The following is an 18,974-nucleotide window of genomic DNA, read 5'->3' as shown; positions in this document are numbered from 1 at the left end:
GCTCTCGGCGCATTAGTGGCTTTTGCGCCACAAAGCTCACAGGGAGACGACATAATGTAATGTAATGGTTGCTATAGTGGCCAACAAGCCAGAAAGCAGAAAATCCTCCCAGATGCACCTGCGCATCACAGGGCCAGCTCAGAGCTCACTGAGGCCAGCGCCACCACAAAGGGTATGTCTTTAAAAAAAAAAAAAAAAAGGTCTCCTTCCTCTTTTTCTGTTCTTCCCCTCTCTTCCTCCTCCTTCCTTCCCCTCCAACAATTGCTGAAGCCCCCTGACAGCCTGCCGGGATGTTACCTACATACTATGTCATTTAAACCCCAGGAAAACCCCTCCTTGGACCCATGACCCTGTCCATCTACAAATAAAACAGCTGTGAGTTGAAGTGAGGAGGAGGCACACCCAACATCACACTGCTAGTGAGAGCAAGATTCTCAGAAGAGAAAGGCTATTTGCCCTAAAGGTGGGAAACAGGACCTGAGCCACAGGACCCGCGCCTCAGTTTACCAATGATATCCCCTGCTCGGGAACACAGGGTATGCTGGTGCCCAACACGGGACCGAAGTGAGAGGCAGTGTGCTTACCACGGAGCAGGGACATGGGGATGCCTAAGAAATGTCCTTTCCCCCCACTCTTGACCCCAACAAAGAGCATGGCCAGTAGCTGGTCTGTCCCTCTCACGGGTCCCTTTTCCTGCTCATTAGAGTTACACCTGTGGCTCAGTCCAGTACCCATTTCATCAGGTCCCAGGTGTCAGGTTTCTCACTGGAACCTGAAGGTATCCGTGAGCTTATACAGACACTTGGCATTTATACTCAGCCATACAGGGGAGACTCTTGGAACTGGGGCATCTGGACACCAGCTTAGCCAGTGATCTGCTGTGGGCTCTTGGACTTCAGGTCCATCTCTGGACTTTAGCTCTATCACCTATGTTAGGGTTCAGCAAACTATGGCCTGGAGGTCAAATCTGGCCCACCACTTGTGTTTGTCCATAAAGTTTTATTGGAACACTGCTACCGCCATTCATTTACATATCATCCATGGCTGCTGTCATGACACATCTGAAAGGGCTACACCTTGGATACTGAACTGAAGAATGTCAAAGAAGCTCCGGGCCACTAACCCTGCCGCCTTCGGGGCCACCTTCTGCGCCAGACTCTAGGGAAATTTCTCTAAAATGCAGGTCTGACCGTGTCACCGTCTTACTTTAAAACCTTCAACAGTGGGCATGGGGGTTTAACTGACAACAAGCACAAGGAATCTTATTGGGGTGAGAAAAATGTCCTAAAAACTGGTTTAGCCTGACCTGTGGTGGCGCAGTGGATAAAGCGTCGACCTGGAAATGCTGAGGTCACCGGTTCGAAACCCTGGGCTTGCCTGGTCAAGGCACATATGGGAGTTGATGCTTCCAGCTCCTCCCTTCCTCCCTCCTGTCTCTCTCTCTCATGCGCGCGCTCTCTCTTTCTCTCTCTCTCTCTCCTCTCTAAAATGAATAAAAATTAAAAAAAAAACTGGTTTATGGTGATAACTGCGTGATTCAGTAGCTTCACTAACAATCACTGGATTGCACAGTGAAAATATGTGGATTCTATAATATGCAAATTGTACCTTAATGGTGCTATTAAAAAAAAAAAAAAAGAGTGTGTTCTCAGTCCACAATGAGATAAGCAGGGAAAACGAGAGAGGCGTTTAGGAACTGTCACAGCCGCTTGGCATGCTGCAACGTTTTTATTGCCACTTATAAAAGTATACGTCCACAATGAGCTGAGGGGGGAAGTGGTCTCTCACCACAGATAGTGGCGGTCACACGGCTTGCGATGAGAGTAAATGGACTCTCCCGCCGGGCATTCGCTGCCCGCGGGCGGGTCTCGCCCCCCGCAGGGTTTGTCTCCTGCCCTGAAATGACCTAGAGTTCCCAAACTCGGCCAAAATCTCCCAGGCACTCCTCGAGCCCAAGGCCTTGACAATGCAAAGGCCTTCCCTTTCCTTGTTCAATAATTATTTATTCACCCATCAGGCCTTAGCCTCGTGGTCATCTCCTCTTAGAAGCCATCCTAACGGCCTTCCCCCAAACACCCTCTTTTCCCCAGGGAGGATCTCTGACCCGTTGTCTTCCTCTCGCCGAACCTCAGCTGCGTCATCGGTAAAAGAGGAGGAGTTATAGCATCTTCCTCGTCAGATGCCAGTCTCTCCCTCCTCGGTTCCTTGATAAAAGGCTACCGTGGCGATGTCCCTCCAGCATCCCGGGGAGCCCACATGCATCCGCTATGTTGTCAGTACTTACACAGCAGTCCCTTCCTGCAGACCGTGAGCCCCGGGGCGGCCGGGCTGGTGCTGGGTCTCCTCCACACCCGCAGGGCCCGGCTAGACCGGGGAGCTCAGTGAGCACGCCTCGAATGAGCCAGGTAAATGGACCCCCTCTACGACTCCAGTCGGGCAAGAAGTCAAACCAGGATAGAACACCATACCTGGTAGAAGTGCGGCCAGAAGGTGCTGATGGCCAGCTCTGCCTTCACCCAGCCCTCGGTGACGACGCCAGACACGTTCCAGACGGGGTTCCCCTGCGGCCCGCCGTTCACCTTCACGTAGACGTTCAGGGCCCCCGGGCTGGACCGGTCGCGGCTGGAGAAGTAGTAATGGAAGTCGACGCAGTGCGTGTCGTTCTCCTTCAGCGTCGGCAGGAGGAGGTGCGCCTTCTGGCCGGAGGCCCTCCCCGAGCTGTTCACCATCATGAAGGAGCCTGCAGGTCCAGGGGGGGGGGCAGGCCAAGGAGAGAGAAAGACAAAGCCTCCTGAGAACCAGTCACACCCTTCCACACGGCGGCCGGACAGCAGGTCAGTCTGGGAGGGGCTAGAGGAGACAGTAGATCCAGTGGCTCCCGAAGGAAGCAATGGAATAAACACCCAGGAGTTGAGTTAACGGCCACTTCCGCCCCTGGGTGAACTATGACCTCACGCACGCGTGGGCTGTCTCAGTGGAAGCAGAACCTTGACAATACGGGGGGGGGCTGTCATGGTTCCAATATATCCCACCTGCAGCCTTGCATTCAGTTCAGGGGACATATCAGAGGAAGGCATATAAAAAGTACCATATAGTCAGCCTGGCCGGTGGTGGCACAGTGGATAGAACGTCGACCTGGAATGCTGAGGTCGCCAGTTCAAAACCCTGGGCTTGCCTGGTCAAGGCACATACGAGAAGCAAGCAATAAATAACTAAAGTGAAGCAACTATGAGTTGATATATCTTGCTCCACCCTCCCCCATAAAATCAATAAATAAAATCTTAAAAACACACACACACACACATACATACACACACACACACACACACACACACAGTCAGCAAGGAAGACCCTGAAGAAACGCGAGAACCAGCAGGAAGATGCTCAGCCTGGATGGAGGTGAGTAATACTGAGCACTTCAGGGGCATGAGGTGATGCGAGGAGTCTTATTTATATATTCTCCCCTGTCATCTTCAGACTGACGCTGGGAGACAAAAGATTTTCATTTTATTTAAAGATTGAGTGACTCGCCTGGGGCCACTCCGGCAGGGAGAGAGGAGACCCAGACTCTCTCCGACTTCAAAATGTACGCTATTATTACTGTTTGTGAGAATATGACTACTCTGCAAGCATTTAGGAGGCTGTTTCCAAGGAAGAACATGAGCTTCTTTGGACTCATTCTGACAGGTTCAAGGGTTGTTTCTAGTTCTTCCCCCCTCCCTGGGTCTGCATCCTTGGCCTCTGGCCTTGCGCGAGAGGCAGGAGACGTGTCCCCCTCCTGTGACTCTGGACCGCCCTTGCTTTGGTCAGTAGGATGTTAATAACAATTCCAGCAGAGGCCTGAAGCGTGCACGCCTCCCTTGGGCTCGCCCTCTTGCACTAACATCACCTTTCATGAAAAGAAGTCACCCCAGGCTGCTGCCCCCTTTCAGCTTGGGGTGGAGAACTGACTCAGGCATGGAGGAGTCTGGAGCAGAACCAATAGAGAAGAACCAAGCCACGTCACCCACGCAGCGCTAGAAGCACAGCCACATGCTCAAGCCCAACCTAGCGCAGCAGAACCACACTCGATGCTCAGACCACGAGCGTGAGAGGAAGTTGCGTACTGCTGTTCACCACTGGCTCCCTGCCCAGTATGTTAGTCAGCATTATCGTGGCAACAGCTAACCCATAAAGATGCCTGAGAGGGCCAACTGGACGAAAGAAACCACCAGGAGACACATAAAACGGGATCGACTGCCCAGAGACAGAGCGAGCCCTCGTCACCGCAGGGGGGTGTCGAGTCTGGAGACTCTGAGATGTCTAAGAAAACTTCATGATCGATTCCGGGGGGCTGTACCCTGTGACTTAGGTCTTATGATTCCAGGACATAAATTGCATCATAAAACACAGCAGATAAACTCAGGTGACTTGGGATGAATCCTCTCACCTGGGAAGCCACTGCTGCTTTGACATCTGATTTCAACCACTAACATATTCAGCTCAGAGTAAAACCTTACCCTCCACCATGATGAAGCACTAGAGCTACAAGAAGCCTCATTCTTCTACCCTAATTTCCAAAAATACTAACAAGCTGCCAGCTCGTGAGTGCTGAGAAATCCCTATCTTGTTGGGGGTTCTAGAGGTTACCAGCCATTCACAGCCCATCTCAGCTGGGAACTGACTGAATTTAAAAATAGACAGAGGAGAGAGGTAGAGTTCAAAACCTCCACTTCCTTATTCCCAAAGCTGGATTCCAGAAAGCGACTTGGACTTGAGGCTAAATTAGGCTTCCTGCATCTCCTTTTGTGCAGGGCGCACAGAGCACCTGGATGTTCAGTGACTCCTCCTCCCAGCTCCACCCAGACCGCCAGGGCCAGAGCTGTCCCAGAGAGATGACCACTTTGGGCTATTGGGCGGGCTCATCCCCAAAACAAGCCAACAAAAATCAAGGTAACAAAGACAGACACTTGAAGCCATGGCTATCAGATCTGCGTCACCCAATCAGAAAACTCATCCACCTCCTGGGGTAGGAGCCACTGACAGGGAGCAAAGGTGGCATCGCCCCCCACGCTTCCACGAGTCAAGTTTCCTAGTTTATGGCTTGGTAGTCACACAGGGTAAGTAGAGAGCTGTTGTCCCCTGTTGGATGTTATCGCTAATCATCAGACTGGTGATCAAGAGTAGAAATCTTCCCTGTGGTTTGGCCACTCAATACCTGAACTCCCTTCCTGTGTTTGGGGAATCCCCCCAATTTTTTCCCCAATTTTTGACGCAGGGCCCATTTTCCTCAATCTAAAAGAAAAAAGAAATCCAGATGCCTTTTTCCCTAGCCTCCTCAGTAGCTGAGGCTCGGGCACACGATCTGGGCTCCACCAAGCAGGTGCACCCAACTTCAATGTCTGAACCGGGGCTCAGAGCACCACAGAGCACGCCGGGAGGGCGGCCGCAGTGGAGGAAGGTGCCTCCCAGCTGCAGAGGCAGCGATCCCAGCGGAAGGGTCGGAAACCCAGCCTTGACACAGAGGCGGGGGTGCGCAACTCAGCCAGGTGGGCAGACATCTTCCAGGACTGGGCTGAGCTGAGCTGGAGTTTGAAGAATGAACAGGTGGTAAACCTCCCTAGCCAGTGAGCATATTACAAACCCCGACAGTGGACTCTTACCAGCTTTAAGCCCCCACCCGTACCTGCTGGGACGCCAGCTCCCAGCAGTGCTACCCGCGCATTCCCAGAAGTCCCCAAGGCACCTTGATGAACGACGGAAACCCCCTGTCCCTGCTTCACTTGCAGGGACAGATCCCTCGTATGCCGTTGCGGTCACTGGTGGTGTCTCGGTGATTGAACAGGTCCTTGTTAGTGTCTCTTCTCTGGGACACACTCAGAGGACACAGAAGAGAATTGTTTTGCCCCCTAAGTCAACAAGGTTCAAAAGACAGCTCTTTCTGCAAACTCTCGTGGCGGTTTTTCCTCCTCCGTCGGGAAGCACGCTCACCCAACACCACGGTCCCCCACGACTCGACTCTTACTTCCACTGGGCCACGCCCTTTGGGACGGGTTTTCTCGTCTACCCGCGGCCGGGCAGCCGCTCCCTGCAGCAGGCCCCTCCGCCCTGCAGCACACAGGAGTGCTCCCATCTCCAAACTGCACAGGGCTCACATTTTCTTTCTCCGGATGCCCCTACCACAGGAACACCCTCAGCCACGTCAGGTTAGTATACATCCGCGGGTATAAATACACACTAGGGAGTACACAGTTAAACTCCATGCATCCGAATATGTGAGCCTGTCTTCATTTCCAGTCAGGATCCCCTCCATGGACCTGTGCCTGGCGGTCATTTGGGAGGGCATTTCAAACAGAGGGAATGGCACATGCAAAGGCACTGAGGCAGGAAGTCACAGTATTCAGCGATTCAAGCGGGGAGTCTCCAAGGAGGGCGGGCTCCACCCATCTCTAGCCTGCTCCACATCGAGTGTACAGAGGTCTGGCCACATCCTCCAGGAAGAGAGGAAGCCGTATCTCTGAGTCAAGCATAGGCCTGCCGTTCTGCAGATTGCTCAGGACTGAAGCCCTCATATATCAGTGGCTCAGTGGGACCCTCTTTCATCAACAGGTTGGCTTAATTAATATCACCCTGGGGCTGTCAGTTTCCCAGAGATCAAAAATGAGCCTGTCATTACGCCCAGATCAGTCAGAAACAAGAAATAGGACGACTATAAATACATTTTTTTCCTTCTCTCCCCCCCGCCATGTCCCCTCTCGAAAATCCACGAACGTGGGAAGGAACATAAAACAGCATTAGTTTCCTCATAGTTATTAAACATAGCACCGAAAATTGTGCAATGAAACCAGGAAGTACTCTCCAGCTGGCCATAAATTTTGCCTTTTCTTCTCCCTCCACGCATCACGCCTGATCCGCGCCCCGTGTACTGATGATGTGTCTGCAACACACGTGCCCTTCCTGGAGGCAAAGCTCTTCTCTAGCAGATGGAGGCTGTGGTGTTTACACATAAGCACCTCACGAATGCATTCCCTCACGTTGGCCGTAAAGAGAAAGCCCAAATCGAGCTTTTAACGGCTTTGCGCCGTTGTTCATTAAGATTACATGAGTGTGCCCAGCCGACCGGCAGCTGAGCGCCTGGAGCCCCCCGCGCCCCGAGCCGTCCCTGCGGACAGGTGGTGCCGCCAGCTTCCAGCACCGACACCGACGCGGGAAGGCGGCGGATGGCGGCAGGGACCCCACGCTGCCCGGAGCCAAGGCAGCCGTGGCGACACAGAACAAGTCCTCGACTCGCAGCCACGGAAACCGGGTTTCGGTCCCTCTTCCATCGCTCTGCGTCAGTGAAAAAAAAAACATTCCAGACCTCTGCATCCTCCAGCTATAAAAGGGGACGATGCCAGTTACACGTCAGCATTGTTGTGATGTTGGTCCATCTTCAGTGACTATTAATTAAATCAAACCCTGGACTTGACTCAATAAATGTTAATTTCATAATAAGTGGCCGGCCGCCGATGACAGTGGGCCCGCTGCAATCTGCCACATGTTTAACATCATTAATGTTTATTGAAAACTTGACGTGCCAGGCATTGATCTAAGCCTCTTGGAGCATCCCGGTGAGGCGGTACCACGTGATCCCTGCGGTCAAGCAAGGAACACCGAGGAAGGGAGCAGGGACGTCTTTGGCCTACGCAGCCCTCACATGCTCCTGGCCAAGCAGAAGAGCGGCTTAAAGAAATCCCCATCCTAACTGGTCAACCTGTGACTGTGTCGCCTCCGAGGTGAAGCGGGATTAGGGTTTCCGATGGAATTGAGGTCGACAGCCAGATGGCTTGAGAGGGGGAGGTGATTCCGACCGAGGGAGGCAGGCGAGGCAGAATCAGAGAGGGCTGTGATCGCACTGAGATACGGCCGTGGGAGATGCACAGACACGGGAGCCGTGAACCATGAAACGCGAGTGGCCTCTGGACACCAGAAAGGGCAGGGAAACAGATTCTCCCGCGGAGCTTCCAGAAAGGAACAAAGCACTCCCAACACCTTGATGTTGGCCCAGTGTGACCTTCTTAGGACTGCTGCCCTCCAGAATGACAGGAATTAAAGATGGGTGCTGTGTTCAGCCCCCGAGCTTGTGCTAACGTGTTAGGGCAGCGATAGGAAACTAACGTACCCTCCAGACTGCCTGCGTCTGGGGTTTTGCTCAGGTCATGGGGTTCCTGAAACCCACACTGCCTGGCCCAGGCCCGGTCCTTCACCGCTTCCTCTCGGTGACTCACACCGATGCCCTCAGAACAGCCACTTCTGCAGCACTTACCTTTACACGGTTCTATTATAGCTATTCCGGACAAGGCCCAATTTAAAAGTCCAGAATGATAGAGTTGAGCTGTCTGGCCACAAAAAAAGGAGTAAGGGACACAACAATGTAAAAAGACACAATGCACCATAGAGCAGGAAAATACACAGGAGAGAAGCACAGGGTTCCACCAGTAGTATCAGGAAAACTAACAATCACCCAACTAATCATAAATGTAACAATTTATCAATAGCCAGAGTTACAAACATACCACTGGATCCATATTATCCAAAAAAAGCAATCTAATTATCATGTGCAATAAAACAAAAATAAGACAAATAAATTTGTTTCTTTTCTAATCCACCCCAAAATAGGAAGGCAGTGAGGGAGGGATTACTGTTTACTTTAATAGATACACAATATCTATTTACAACAAGGAAAACATCCTGAAGTGTCTGAGGAACACTGTGTGTGGAGTCCTGTGTGTGAACAAGCAGTAACTATTTCTGCAATCGCTCATTCAGACCATAAATTGGGCTTTGGGCATTTCATACGGAAATCTTTTAAGGCAATTCTCCAAGAAACAGCTCTCTGATAATCCATGTGGGCATGGATAACAGAGTTTAAAGATGGAATTAAAACCAGGTGACTGGATTTGGAGGTGCTGCCAGAAGAGGCTCTCTACGTGGGCTCTTCCAGGGGTGGGATTCAAATAATTTAACAACTGGTTCTCTGCCCTAGTGACCATTATAAGTGTAAAAAAAAAAAAAAAAAAAAAACCATACCAAAAGGTAGTTCATTATTTTATGCATTTAATACTTAAATAAGAACAATAAAAGAGGTAAACAAAACTAGATTATGAGTTTCAAAATATTAATGAGAAAACATTAAATAATACCTGACAAAAACAATAAAACTGTTATTTAAGATATTTCCATATTGCTTCTTGATTGGGGTCCTCACTTGCAATTTTTTTTCACCTAGGGACGGAATGAACATTTCTACGGGCGCTTAGAATACGCTGTTGCGCAGACGAACGTTAAAAAAGAGTTAGGAATATAAATGTGTGGTTTCCACACTGGGCGGCTGCCCAGGCGCCCACCTTAGAAAGAACCCTGATGACAAGTGCCACTTCAACAACCAGTTCCCCTAACTCAACAAAAAATTAGGTATCGGTTCTGCCGAACCGGTGCCAACCGGCTGAATCCCATCACTGGGCACTTCCCCCTAAGGGTCAGGTACCTGAGCACTGCGCTCTCCCCCACCCCTGAAGAGAAGGTGCAAAGAGAAGGGAAGAGAGAGAGCGAGAGAGAGAGACAGAGAGAGAGAGAGAAGGTAGGGAGAAGAAAAATAAGTCAGGAAAGGCGGGAAAGAAAGAGTAAGCATAAAGGAAGATGAGGAGAGAAGGGCCAAACGGAGAGAGGAGGGAAGCAGGAGAGGCAGGGAGACAGGGAAAGGGACGTGGTGAGGCCGAAGAGATAACACACAGGTCAGGAAGGGACACGAAACGGGAGGAAAGAGCAGAGAGGAGGAAGGTGACAGTGACAACACAGAATAAACTCTCTTCCGGGGACCACCCTTCACTACTGCTCAGCCCGTCACTCCTCACACAAAATCAAAATCAACAGTTCTCACACGGCCGTCGCCCTTTGGACCTTCCAATAATCTTGTGATGAAAGCAGACCCAGGTAAATATTGTGGGGCCCAGTGGGAGCCGGGCCCTTCCAGTCAGAACTTCATAACTCACCTCCCCCGGCGTCTGTAATATCTCACCGTCCCAGGAGGACACATACACGTTATTGAAGGAAAAACTACTACGGAACCCAACACACAACAGAATGAGAACTCGGCTACGTCAACGGTGAACGTGTGGCCTTGTTGGCTCTGCTCTCTGAGGTGGGAAACACCCCAACGGTGTTGGCAAGGCCAAGGCTGGCCTGAAGGGTAGGTCACGCCACGGTTCCTTCAGACTCCGACCCACTCCCGTGCATCTGCTGTTGGTCACATGGTGCCTCCGAGAGCGAGGAATTCTCTCTCATTTTCTTCCCCTGTAAAATTGCTGTGTGGGCCTGACCGGGCGGTGGCACAGTGGATAGAGCGTCAGCCTGAGATGCAGGGGACCCAGGTTTGAAACCCTGAGGTCACTGGCTTGAGCGCGGGCTCATCTGGCTTAAGCACGGGGTCACCAGCTTGAGCGTGGGGTCACTGGCTTGAGCGTGGGATCACAGACATGACCCCATCGTCGCTGGCTTGAAACCCAGAGTTGCTGGCTTGAGCCCAAGGTCTCTGGCTTGAGCAAGGGGTCACTGGCTCGGCTGAAGTCCCCCCAATCAAGGCACATAGGAGAAAGCAATCAATGAACAACAACTAAGGAGCTGCAACTATAAATTGATACTTCTCATCTCTCTCCCTTCCAGTCTGTCCTCATCTGTCCCCTTCTCTGTCCCCCTCTCTCACTAAAAATAAAAATAATAATAATAAAATTGCAGTGCAGGTTGAGTGATGGGTATGCAACAGAACTAAATGACAAGATAACCTGGAAATGTTTTCTTTGAATATATGTACCCTGATTTATTGATGTCACCCCATTAAAATAAAAATTTATTTATAAAAAAAAATTGCAGTGCAGGTAGTTTCTGACATTCCCAACAGTTTGACTAGTTAGTGGTGGGTTAGATGCCAGGACCGCATGGATTTTCTACCTAGACTCCTTCTGGAGACGGGGTGGGGGGTGGGGGGGATGACCGTTCTCTCAGGTCTCGTTCCTGGAGAAACACCATCATGTTTTGTGTTCCCACAGAACTCCTTTCCTGCACTAGTCACACTTGCTCATCGATAACAGCAAATGCATACTCTCACATTTGACTAATACTCATTCAATTCTAACATCACACCTACGAGGTTGTCGCGATGACCTTCCTTCTCCTACACGCTGAGGTGCAGAGAGGCTACACAGCTAGTGGCGGAGCCAGCATTCCAACCCAGGACGTCCTCCTCATCCTTAGGCTCTTGGGAGCCACGTCACAAGTGGGCGTGCTGCACCTGGTGGCAAGGAGTGACGGCACCTTCCCTGGGGTCAGCTGACACTGCCCTGGGGAACAGGGCCAGGTAGGAAGAGGGGCAAAGAGTGGAAGGAAAGAGCAAAAATGAAATCGGCTGTCAAGCTGCTGCCATCTGAAGCGTCAGAGAACAACAGGTCTGTCAGGAACATTTTCAGACCACAAATTGTTCTTGACATGCACGGGGCTGAGCCCTTTGCTGCGGCAGCTCTAAATCTCTAAATTGAAATGACACGGAACTAAAATATATATATATATATATAATTATTTTTTAAATCTCCAAACTCTTCACACATCTGCTGGCATGATAATATTTTGATTAGTTACATTTATGCTCCAATTACACTCGCAGAATGTTCAACTGTGTCTTATATATAGCATGTTTGCCTTGCCTCCGTGGAAAATACTGGATTATTACCGCGTATATTTGCAATGGGAAGAGACACAATTGGAAATGGGTGTGGGGTGAGGGGGGGGGGACGGGAGAAAAGCAAAACAAAGAGATGACTGAGCCTGTTAAAATCGGCGCTGGCTTGCCTTCGCATTACTAAATTGGGTCACTGCTATTATTTCCCAAGCTGTAAAATACCAGGGCTTGGAGAGACAGAGAGTATGAAAATCTACCTTCCCCTCACCTGACACCTTTATCTGCCCCATAACAATGGGGGTCTGACTCTGACAAGCAACCTGACCACGTACCCACTGAGTGACGAGGTCAGCAGTGGGAGAGACACGCGTGTCGCTGTGCTTTTACCCTGGAGAGAGCGCCCATCCACTACTCAAAAAGATCCCTAAGCCCCGTCTATAATAAATTATATATATATATATATATATGAGAAGAGCTACTCTGACTTTGCAAAATGCCTGCCCTGGTGATACCAGGAGAGCCTTCCTACCATCGCGTTATTTCCTTCTTCACCAGAAGACCCTACTGTGCTTGTCGAGGTGAGGGTATAACACGACCTACCAGATGCGCCCCTCTGCGCCATGGAAATGTGCTAAAGCTTGTCCGTACTCTAATTCCACAGCCCCCTCCTCTCCATCCCTCAGCCGCTGGGACTGACTTTCTCCACGTGTTCTCCCAGCCACTGCGTTCCTGAGGCAGGAGGCAGCCCGCACCTCCACGCCTCAGTCATCCCGTGAGGTGCCATGCACGAAGGCTAAGCGCCCTCCGCCGGTGTGTTCACAAAAACTCACCGGAACCAAGCATCTTACAAATTGAATCAAGTCGGCTCTAACCTTGAGTACCACTTGCACACCTACTGTGCGTCCGACGCTCTAGACAAACAGCAGTCGGCAGGACAGCTTTGCCTTGTGCAGGGTGCAGACAAGTGACAGGCAGTCCTGGGGACGTGGGAAGTTCTGTGATTGGCCGGGTACGTGGACTGGATTTGGAGAAGGAAGTATAAAGAGAACGAAAAAGACAACTTGCTGGAATAAACTCCACACTGAGGTTATTCGGGGTTATTCCGGGGTCAGATGGGTAAAGAGGCAGCAGAGGGAATGTTCCCAGCCGATAAAACAGCTTGTCTCAAAGCCAAGAGGAGAAACGGGCTCTAAAACAGGGAGGGACTGAAGCAAATACCTCACAGGCCACTCTTCTAACCTCCCACCCTCATTTTCTTATAGATGAGAAACCTGATACTCAGAGAGGCACAGCAACTTGCCCGCAGTCACACAGCCAGATGGCAGATTCAAAGTTAAGTATCTGTCTCCGAAGTCTGTGCTAGTTCTGTCTAACACAGTAGCTCCCAAATTATAGCATGCATCGGAATAACTTGGAAAGCTTCGTGGGAAGATTGCTGGATCCCAGGAGGTTTGAGATGCAGCCTAACGGATGTGCACTTCCAACAAGTTTCCATGAGGCTGATGCAGCTGACCCACGGGCCACCCCTTGAGAACCACTGGGCTAGCTGGCCTCTAACTGCCAACCCTGATACACGTGGGCCGACAGACAGGCCATGCTGTCCCCTCTCTCTGTCCAGGGCCAGCAACGATGCTGACTAACCCATTGAAGGAGGCTCCCTCCCACCTCGGGCCACACCGGTGGAGCTCTGGCCACTGCCCGGCGAACGCGAAGGTTCTCAGCGAGGCCTCTCCTCGGATGTGAGCAGTCCCCCTTCAATCATTGCCAATTACCAGGAATGTCATTAGATGCTTATTGACTCCCCCAAATGTACTAGGGTCTGCATAGAAAATAGCACAATAATTATTCCTCCTCTTTACCATCCTCTAAGGAGCTACAAGAATTTGACAGCTGTTATTTAATTAAACCTGACAGCATTTTTTTAAAATACCAAGGCATTTCTCTCATCTAAGAGGAGAAAAGCTATTTCCTTTGCTGAGGTGAGAAGGAAGGCAAAAGGAGGCCAGATCACTTGGCCAACGTCGCTAGGGTCATTTCTTGCCTCCTTTCTCCTGCAGGATCCATGGAATAATGTGAGAGAAGAACAGACTCTGATTCAGGTTGCCAGATCGAATCCCAGCTCTGCCAACTACCAGCTGTGTGGCCTTAGGTAAGTTACTTAACCTCTCTGAGCCACAGTTTCTTCATCTGCTAAATGAGAATGATGACAGTAATAGTACCCACCCGCCTCATAGGTTCTTTAGGAGAACAAATGTGATTGTGTCTGTTAAAAGCTCAGAAGAGAGCGTGACACACAGTGAGCACCGTGTGAATGTCAGCTGTCGTGGTTCAGCACCGGTGGCGGCAGCACCCTGAGGCCTCTCGGGGGTCTCTGACTACAGCAGTGAGTGAGATAGGTGGTCCTGAAAACCAGCAGGATAAGGTGGGGCCCAGGGTCATTTTCTACTTGCAATGACCTCCGGAGGCACCGGAAAGCCATGGCTCTCCCCAGTTTATGCCAAAGAGCACCGCTCTTTGCCAGTGGGCCTCCCACTATGGTCCCCAAACCAGGTACATCAGCACTAGCTGGGAATTTCCTAGAAAACCAAATTCTACTGAATCAGAAACTCTGAGGGGCTTAGGGGGACCCAGCCACCTACTGTGCTCCCACAAGCCCTCCAGGTGGCGCTGGTGCACGCTCAAGTTTGAGGACCCCTTTCCTTGCAGACAGGTTCCCACAATCTGGGTGGACCATGATTACCCAGGGGACTTAAGCCAACTCCCGTCCACTGGATGTTCCCCACGTTCTTTGTAAGAAGAAGCATGTCCCCTGGGGTCACAGCAATGACCACTGCCCTATACCACCACCTCATATGAAACTGCCTTCCCACTCCCTCTTCCAGGAAGGCCTCCGAGCAGCAACCGTTGTTGGCTAGCCTGGGAGGGGCATTCACTGTCATGAGAGGTGACCACAGCTGCCTCTGCATGTCCAAGGCAGGGAGAGGAGGATGCTTAGAGAGAAATGTTGACTCACAGAAACAGACACAAGGAGAAGATCACTTCCTTTGGCTGCCTACATGTATTAAAAAAAGAAAGAAAGAAAGAAAGAAACAGACACAGAGTCTCCCAGCCCACATGAGTCCTCGAAGCCACCAGGATGTCCCCTGGCTGTTCAGGGGCCTCCTGAAATCAAGTCCCTGAACTCCCGGACCTCCCCCCTGGCCCTCATCCCCGTCAGCTTACTCCTCGTGTCCTTCGCTTCTCCCCTGCTCCGAGCCCTGTCCGCTGCAGACCGGATTCCTGTTTCTTACATTTTCTCAACACCCACCCCGTCTCCTTACCCTGTCCCACCCTACTACCACAGTCCACTCTGGACTTTGGAGTCCTTGACCACAATGCAAATGCCCCCCCCCACGCCGGCTGCCCACGCCCCATCCAGCCGTGGACTCGATACCCCGCGCCATCAAAGAGAATGACCCGGTCAGCTCCACCCGGTGGTACGGCGGACCTGGAGGCAGGTGGGTGGGAGGACGGACTGAGAAGAACAAGGTGAACCATGGCGGGAAGCGAGCTACAGGCTGACAGCTGTCAAGTGGTCTCAGGCATCAGAAGTAAACTGTCTCACAATCCTGAAAGACGGAGTCTGAACTCGGGGTGTCAGGGGGGCCGGTTCCTTCTGCGGGCTGCGAGGGACCCCATCTGCCCCATTCTACTCCTCCAGTTTCCGCCGAGCTGCCGGCAGGCAACCTCTGGCGTTCTTCGTCTTGATAGTCACTGCCCCGTCTCTGCTTTTAAATTCACGTGGCGTTCTCCCTGCATGTATGTCTGTCTCTTAACTTTCCCCTTTTTATAAAGACACCCAGCTGTGTCAGAGTAGGGGCCCACCTACTACAGTGTGACTCATCCATCTCATCTGCAATGGCCCTATTTCCAGATAAGGTCACATTCTAAGGTACCAGGGGTTAGGATGTCAACAGGTGAATGTGAGGGGCACATACAATTCATCCCGTAACAAGCTTCCTAGAGCCCGACCGTGCTCACCACCCGGAACAGGTGTCTAAGGCAGTTAGTTGTCCAGGAGGATTTCTGGAAAGATAAACTAAACATGAAATGTGGAGGTGTGGTGTCCTATTCACTGGTTTTCATTATAAAGTGATACTTGGGGACTCACAGGAGAGGAGAAGGGAGTAAGGGAAAACACCCACCATAGAAAGACAACCGCACAAATATGTGAGGTGTTTCCTTACGGCACACCTCTTGGCATGTATTGGTGCGAAGTTGTGGCATTTACTGGGGCTCCTGAATGCAGTGACTTCTCTTGAAGGAGAGGCTTAGCGAGGGGTTACAATTTATAGGAGACTTGTTTGCTCTGAAGCTACACCAGGTGCCCCTGGGAAAGACATGAGCATCCTTCCGTGGGGCGGCTGGTTCACCGATGTCGCCAGTGTGTTAGGTAGCAAATGTACAATGAGGACCTGTTATGTGCCAGGCACTGTTGGAGACCTGGGGGATATAGCTGGGAACAAAACAGTCATGGCACTTAATCACAGACAGTTCGCCGAGATGAAAATTCTTCGCGAGGGCTTTGGAACAAGTTGAATAAGGCTTCTGTCGATGACCCCACCCGGGATGGTCACAAGCCTTTTTATCCCATGATGTCCTCATTTTGAGTTCTTGATTTTCAGCTCATCTTTGGATGCTCTGAAGCACCTTTCCAGTGATTATTTCCCCAGGAAGATTCTATGCATAGTATGTTTTCCGAGCCCATGCCTTTCTGATACCGCATCGTTTTTACAGGATAGATCACGAGATCGCAACTCAGTTTCTGGGGTCTCAACCTCTTCCCTTCTTACTACCGTAGTCCCGTGCTTCTCGCTTTGCTAACAGGGCAAGGAGAGCAGTCTGGTGCCTCATCTGTCAGATGCTCTTCTTGGATACACACGTGGGAAGCAGATAGACAGGCGCATCTCACACCCTGATTCTGAATAGACAGGAGGTTCTTTTATCCTGTGGGTTTGTACTCGAGAGCCTCGCACAGCGGTGAAGACTCGGGCTCTGGACTCAGGCGGCCCCAAGTCAAACCCCAGCCCTGCCATTTCCTACTGGGCATCGTCGGGCAAACTACTTAAGACTCTCCAATGTCTTTGTTTCCCAATCGGCAAAATGGGAATAATAAAAAATACCAGCCTCAGAGGATCATCATGAGGATGGACTGAGTTAAACTATGCCCTGCCTCAGGACAGAGGCTAACCAACTTTTCCCCATCAAGGGTCATTGAATTGATGTTAGGCTCTGTAGGTCGTACGGTCTTTGTCACAATTATTCGCCTCTACTGTTGGAGCATGGCACCAGCCATGGAAGATGATAGATAGACAAAGGAATGAGGCTGTGTCCCACCAAAACTTGACAGAAACAGGAAGCAGAGGCAGCCCGTGGGCTGTAGCTTGCAGACCCCTGACTTAGAAGGGTAGCAGCCAACACAAGGCTCTCAATAAATGTTAGCTAGTCTTATTAACTATGATTAGATTCAGAAGGATGGTGGTTGGATGGTCTCCTACTATACTTACGGTCTGGTTCTCTTGACACAATGAACAGATGGTGTACATTAAAAAAAAAAAAAAAAAAAAAACTATCATCCACAGAAACTTTCCTCCCTGCCCACCTATATAGCATCCTACTCGAGAAAACTACACCTCCCAAGATGCAAAGTGCCGCCGCGATTTCCTGCTAATTTTTGCCTGGTTGTATTCCTGAGTTTCGGCCTCCGGCAAGATGTAAGAAGGAAGGGTGGGTGGAAAACCAGAGGACTCTGAGTGCTTCAGGAAGTCCTGTCCCCCCCTGTAGAGGGATGTCTGCCTCATTTCAGGTTGGCACTGACCTGGATCTTCTGCTACAGTTCCCCTGTGACTCAGACCTTTGCACAACCATTGGAAGGCTGGGGAATGATAACTAGGAAAGTTCTCGTCAAGATATCCCTGAGTATAGGAATCACAAGAAAACTAGTGCCCTTAGTTCTGGTTCCTAGGGCCCCAGAGTGGGGGGTCAACAAACACAGGAAGACCCTCTGTCCGCCGACGGCCAACACCTTACACCTGTTCTTAGCTGCTAGAGACTCCTGGCTCCCAGCCCCTCTGCCGCCGAGATCTTCTCACTAACACAGTTCCAGGCACATGAATGCCGTGTCTGTTGAGTCTGAGCCAAGCACCCACCCTGTGGCCACAAAGGGGTCTGCTGGAACTGACCAGGACTCGGAGACTGACTTTGTTCACACGGAGCGAACACAAAGCATTAAAGCCCACGTCCGCCCCGGACTGCACTAGCTTGCCTCAGAAGTGTGTTCTGGTTCTACAGCCTGTGATGGTTGGAAACGGCATGTGGTGCCCACAGCCCCTCACCTGCTGCCCACAGCCCCTCACCTGCTGCCCACAGCCCCTCACCTGTGCGATATGCCAGGGGGATGAGAGGATTTCCAGATTCCTTCCAGCTCTCACCGCCCATGGCTTTAGAATTTTTATAAAAGCTTGGGCATTGGACGCATGAGTAGTAACAAACTCAAAAACCAAAACAGCCTGACCTGTGGTGGCGCAGTGGATAAAGCATCGACCTGGAATTGCTGAGGTCGCCGGTTCGAAACCCTGGGCTTGCCTGGTCAAGGCACATATGGGAGTTGATGCTTCCGGCTCCTCCCCCCTTCTCTCTCTCTCTCTCTGTCTCTCTCTCCTCTCTCTCTCTCTCTCTCTCTCTCCTCTCTAAAAATGAATAAATAAAATTTTTAAAAAAAATTAAAAAAAAAAAAAACTGAAAGAGTGCCCGCCAAGCACGAGGGCAAAATCAGATTCAACAGCGATTGCTCCTCTCCGTGGGTTTTCCGAGGCTGCTTCCTGCTTTATACATGCGAGGTGGCCTACCCTGTCTCAGAATTCCCTGCCCCGGTGTCTGAGCTCGATTTGTGGCTCTGTGACCGACTAACTACGGGCCGTAAGACAAGCCCCGTTGCATCTTTTTTTTTTTCATGCCTTTGAAATTTTAATGAATTGAAAGCATCAGAAAACAAAGAAACCCACCAAGAATAAAATCACAAACACCCATAGTTCCGGTGAAGTCCCGGCTTCACCACTGTCGTGACCATCTTGACATACGTATTTTGCTTTTGGCCTCTTTATTTTGAAAGAAAGATCACTTTATTGCTATTGTGGAAATGATATTCTTCGTTTGGAAGAATTCAAGAAATAAAAAAACAACAACAACAAAGATTCAAGTTAAAAAAAAAATTCCAAGTCTCACTACCTAGAAATAGCTGTCAATT

General features: G+C 50.7%; 1 protein-coding gene across 13 annotated transcripts in view; it reads right to left on the bottom strand.

The window, feature by feature from the left end:
* The window catches only part of PTPRT (protein tyrosine phosphatase receptor type T), a 956,692-nt gene that overhangs the window by 607,486 nt on the left and 330,232 nt on the right, over positions 1 to 18,974 (bottom strand). For 12 of the 13 annotated variants that reach the window (XM_066235857.1, XM_066235861.1, XM_066235858.1 and 9 more), the window contains exon 3: positions 2,469 to 2,740. The exons of the other annotated variant lie outside the window; for it this stretch is intronic. In XM_066235857.1, coding sequence (XP_066091954.1) covers positions 2,469 to 2,740 — 272 coding nt within the window. The remainder of the gene's footprint in view (positions 1 to 2,468; positions 2,741 to 18,974) is intronic. 13 annotated transcript variants of the gene reach the window in all.

Source organism: Saccopteryx bilineata, chromosome 6 (genome assembly GCF_036850765.1).
Source record: "Saccopteryx bilineata isolate mSacBil1 chromosome 6, mSacBil1_pri_phased_curated, whole genome shotgun sequence".
NCBI classification, from domain to species: Eukaryota; Metazoa; Chordata; class Mammalia; order Chiroptera; family Emballonuridae; genus Saccopteryx; species Saccopteryx bilineata.
The sequence above is the reverse complement of the archived record's forward strand: the minus strand, read 5'-3'. Positions and strand labels throughout refer to the sequence as shown.